The sequence below is a fragment of the Rhea americana genome, unplaced genomic scaffold (genome assembly GCF_003343005.1).
Source record: "Rhea americana isolate MKP2758 unplaced genomic scaffold, rheAme1 scaffold_394, whole genome shotgun sequence".
NCBI lineage: Eukaryota > Metazoa > Chordata > Aves > Rheiformes > Rheidae > Rhea > Rhea americana.
In genome coordinates this window covers 436288-440789 of record NW_028186528.1, presented here as the reverse complement: position 1 = coordinate 440789, position 4502 = coordinate 436288, and the positions used below count along the sequence as shown (strand labels likewise).

At 67.7% G+C, this 4502-nt stretch overlaps 1 protein-coding gene across 1 annotated transcript in view; it reads right to left on the bottom strand.

Annotated features, from left to right (window-relative positions):
- Positions 1-2498: 2498 nt before the first annotated feature.
- LOC146590948 (coronin-7-like) overlaps positions 2499-4502 on the bottom strand; it is a 41604-nt gene continuing 39600 nt past the window's right edge. Inside the window, exons 27-30 of the mRNA XM_085313735.1 lie at positions 4400-4502; positions 3540-3679; positions 3013-3078; positions 2499-2659 (exon numbers count right to left, since the gene is read on the bottom strand). Coding sequence (XP_085169861.1) covers positions 2573-2659; positions 3013-3078; positions 3540-3679; positions 4400-4502 — 396 coding nt within the window. The 3' untranslated portion in view covers positions 2499-2572. The remainder of the gene's footprint in view (positions 2660-3012; positions 3079-3539; positions 3680-4399) is intronic.

Sequence of the window (4502 nt, the reverse complement as noted above, 5' to 3'; positions counted from 1 at the left end):
GCCCCGTCCCGGACACCCCTCCTGCTCCGCAGACAAGGCCGAACCGGAGACTCCGGACCGCGCGGCGTTGACCCCTCTCCCGGACCACGCGCGCCAGCCCGCGCTCGCCCGCCGCACCCCGCGCCGTGGACAGCCCCGCGTCGCCTCCCCGGACCTCCCCACGACAAGGCGTACGGCTGCGTACGCCGCTCACCGCGCCGGCTCCGCGCCCGGGGCAGAGCCGTCCTGTTTAGCTACGTTCATACCTAACCATGTAACCACGCAAGCGCAGGCAGCCAGCCGGCAGCGCGGGCAGGACTCCGGCCTCGGCCGCGCCGGGCTCCGCGGGCAGCGCCGGCGGCACCCACTGCCCCGGCCCCGGCCTGTCCCCCCCGGGGGTGCCAGCTGGGTGCCCCGTGCCAGCTCTCCTAGGCGCCCCCAGCTCGACTGCGAGCTCGGCTCCACGCTCGCCTCTCCGAGCTGCCCCGCGGGCACAGCGCTGCTGCCCGGATCGCGGTGCCTGTGCCCCAGGCGCAGACCCACGGGCACGCCCGGGTTTCGGCAGCCCCCTGGGCAGGGGGCTGCGGGGCCCAAGCCACGCGTGACCGCACCGGGCACCCTCTCCTGGSGAGCCTGGGACACGCTGACCCCAGTTTCCAAATGAGACCCTGGGGCCACAGGGCCGGACGTGCCACGTCAGCGCCGTGCGGCCCTGGCAAAGCACCTGGCCAGTCGGGCACCTGGGCACTGGGCCTGGCTGCGCCGCCGGCAGGTGGGCTGGGACACGCGGCCTCGCCCCGGCAGGGCCGGGGCTGCGAGCGGTGCCAGGACCTGGCCGCGGGCCCGGCCTCCGCGCGGGCAGGCCCCCAGCCCGCGTGGGGCTGGCTCGGCACGCTGCCCCCCTGCCCCAGCCGGCTGGGCACCAGCTGTGCCAGCACCGCGCGGCAGCACGGGGGCACTGAGCACCCCACGCCATGCCGGACGCGTGGGCCAGAGTCRCCGCAGGGCCCTGGCACGGCTCTGCCAGCAGCAGCAAGAGCAMGCAGGGAGCTTCCGAAGCCGGGGCTGCGTCCCACCCGCTGGGGCGGCGGACGACCCTGCCGAGCCACCCCGGCCGGTGCGGGGGCCCCCGGGCTCCAGCCCTGCGCACGCACCTCCCGCCCCGACCCTCCCTCCCCGGGGGAGCGCTCGCACTCGCCACGGGGCCCGACTGCCCCCAGCACGGGGGCTCAGCTTTGCCTCGACAGCCCCTGCTCCTGCGGGGTCACTGGTGTCCCCCTCGCCCCGTGGCAAACACACAGCGGGGTCCTGCGCACCTCGTACCTGCCCGCGGGCAGGACCCCTGCGCGCGGCTCTCTCCAGACCGGGGGTCTCCCTGACCCTGTCTTAGCCCCGCTGCTGCTGGAAGGAGCCCCCTGCGGAGGGGAGGGGGCTGAGGCTTGGGAAAGCCCCCAACCCAAAGCGCCCCGCCGCCACGCGCCCCACGGGGAGCCGGTCTCCCTGTGCTCACCCCCCTCGGGCCGGGGCGCCGCRGGCTGCCCCGCGCTGCCGCAGCATGGCATTCGGCCATCGACCAGGCCTCCCCGGCCGGTGTTTGTTTTCTTGCTCGTTTGTTGGTTCGTTGTTGCACATTCCAGGACATCAGTATTTTAACGGTCTCTAAGTGCCTTTCTATTGTAGTTTCTGGGTTGTTTTTATTTTCCTCCTGTTGGGCTCCATCGCTGTTAGCATAGAGTTTAAGGACTACAGAAGTAAGAGATAAGCTAACGATTATAACACTATATTCCTCCATGGGAGAGGAAGTTTATTAAGAAAACAATAAAGTAAAATTGAAGTAAGTTCCTGTTTCAGTCTGCAATTGTGCCGGCCTCTTGCCTGTGCCATGGATCCGGACAGCAGCGAGGAGCCAGAGATGCAGCTTTAGCCCTGGCCCCTGGCTGCATCCCAGCGCATGAACTCTCTGCGCAGCCTCCTGGCGGGGCCGCMCAGGGTGCCAGCACCCCGCGCGCCGGCGCAGCCCTGCCACGGGCCGCACGCAGCGCGAGCTGCAGGCTGCGACGGCCTCCCCTGCAGCCCCTCGCTGACGTGCCCAGACCCACCAGTTCTCCCCACTGCGATGGGAGAAAGGATTTGGATTTGGCCCAAAGCTCCCTGCGCTCACGGGATACCAAGCCCAAAGCATCAGTGCAGTTGGGCTAAGACCATCTAAACCTACCACAACAACAGCTCCTGCAGCCTCCCCGAAGCCTCCCCCCCCCCGGCAGCCTTCGATGCCCTGAGGCCCGGCTGGGGACACCCCTCCTTCCTCACATCACCTCCGTCGTCACTCACAGGCCACCACCCACCCCGGAGAAACCCGTCCCTGTGCCAGCTTCTCGCAGGAGCCCAGGCCTCTGCGCTCCCCCAGGGCAGTACCGCTCCGGGCAGGCTGCACAGAGGGAAGAGGCAGAGCGCAGCGCAGCAGGCAGAGCTGGGGCAGCCCCTAATCCCTTCCCAGGGTGCAGAGCATCCAGGCCAGGTGCTGGAGGACGTGACATTTATTGGCTAGCTATAACTTATGGGYGCGGGAAGCGGGGGACAGGGATGGCAGGAGTCACGTCTCGGCTTTCCAGCCCTTCTCCTTCTCGCTCTGAGCCTGGATGCGGAGCTCTTCATCCAGCCGCTCTTTGGCTCTCACCACCTGTGGGACAAGGGCACAGGGTGACGCAGAGCCAGGGCTGCACCCGCACCGCCCCGCACACYGTGCCTGTGCCCCCCTGCCCCACAGCACCCAGATCCTTCTGCCCACAACAGGGCCCTGAAACTGCCCCATCTGCTGAGGCCACCGTGCCCTTTGGGCAGCAGAAGACCGCAGGAGGGCTCAGCCAGTACAGGGCACACTGCTACCCCAGCCTCACATCTGCAGAGCCCCGAAACATCAACTACTGCTAAGTTCCTCCCAAATSGAAGGCAGCAAAATGTGCTGAGGACAGAGCTGGGAGGCTGCAAGACAGGCGGCCATCCCACCCCCCTAAATCCCTCCTCTTTGCTCACCTTTGACTGCAAATAGAAGGAGCCTCCCACCGACTTGTCATTCACCTTGAACAAGTGGTCGTAGTTCTGCCGAAGCGAAGCTCCCTGTTAGAYGCCTCTCCGCCGCCCGCTCCAGCCCCCCATCCCAGCGGCCTCTGGCTCCCGGGGGCAGAGGCTGCTCTGYGCAGCAGTGATAAGTGGCTCCAGGGAGCCCCGACCCCGCCAGCGGCGCAGGCAGAGCCCCCCCGGGCGCGCGGCCTGTGCTGCAGGGTGGAGGAAGAGCCCGGTGACCAGCCTAACACCTGGGTGCTGCAGGCAGACTCAGGGGAAACCCYGCGCAGCATTAGCTGAGCTCAACAACAGCACCCACGCTGCAGGGACCAAGATATCTGGAAGCTACCCCAGGCCCCTCCACAGCGCCCTGGCAGCTTGCAGGCTGCAGCTGCAGGAAAGGCTGGGCAGGGAGCAGTCTCTGAGCCCCCTTCCGCAGCAGGCCCTGCCAGCTGCCTGCTCTCCCCGGCCACGGGTGCTCTGAGGGCTGGCTTTACCTTCTGAATTTCCTCCGCATTGAGGTTAGAAACGTTGAGGATCTGTTGAGCTTCCTGGAGGCTGATGCCGGTGATTCTGGAGGCAGCAGCAGACTGGGGCCTCTCCGAGCGCCCCCGCRCGTCTGCTGCAGCTCGGCTCGCTGCCCAGAGACACTGAGCTGGTTAGTCCTCGACGCGTGCTGCTCCCTAGAGGGCTGGGCACAGAGGTGCCCTCCAGACCTCGGACAGGAGCAAGGCAGCAAAGCCTCTGGGCTTCAACGCAGGTCACAGCCACAGAGCGCGATTTCACCCTTCTGCCCTCCTCATACTGACTCCAGCGCTGCCTGACCGTAAGAGTCAGGGCCACTGACTCTGCGCCAGACACGGTCCCTCTCCTGCCCCGCTGGCAGTGAGGGCCACCCTTTGGCTGAAGCTGATCACGACAGTGCCCTCAGCAGGCTGGGCTGCTCGCATGCAGAGGCRAGCACGGCAGGTTTGTGAGCACACACACGCACACACTGGGGCTGTGGGATCTTGGGGAACCATCCTGCTCTAGCCTTCGGGGTGGCCAGGTCGTCTCCAAGCCTGGTAGCGGCACACAGCACGCAGCGGTATCCAGGATGGCTGCTGCAAGCCTGGCCCAAGCTGAAATGCACTTTAGCAAGGCCCCAGGACCCTGGCAGTGTGCGTCACCCTGTGACAATCCCGATAGCTCCCCCCTACCCACGCAGAACCCAGGGGGGACGGGGAGCAGCACGGCGCCCTGGGCAGGGGCAGGGGTGGAGTGGCAGTGCCCCGGGACGGGGAAGCCACGCAGTGCCCGAGGTGGGCGGCACAGGAGCGACRGTGCCCGGGGAACGAGCCTGCAGGCTGGCTCCTACCTGCGAACTCCTGGCGCAGCGCCCGCGCGAAGGCCCGTCCGACCACCTGGGCCCCCACCAGGATGATCTGCGCCAGGTACTTGGCCTGCGGGGACACCCGGCC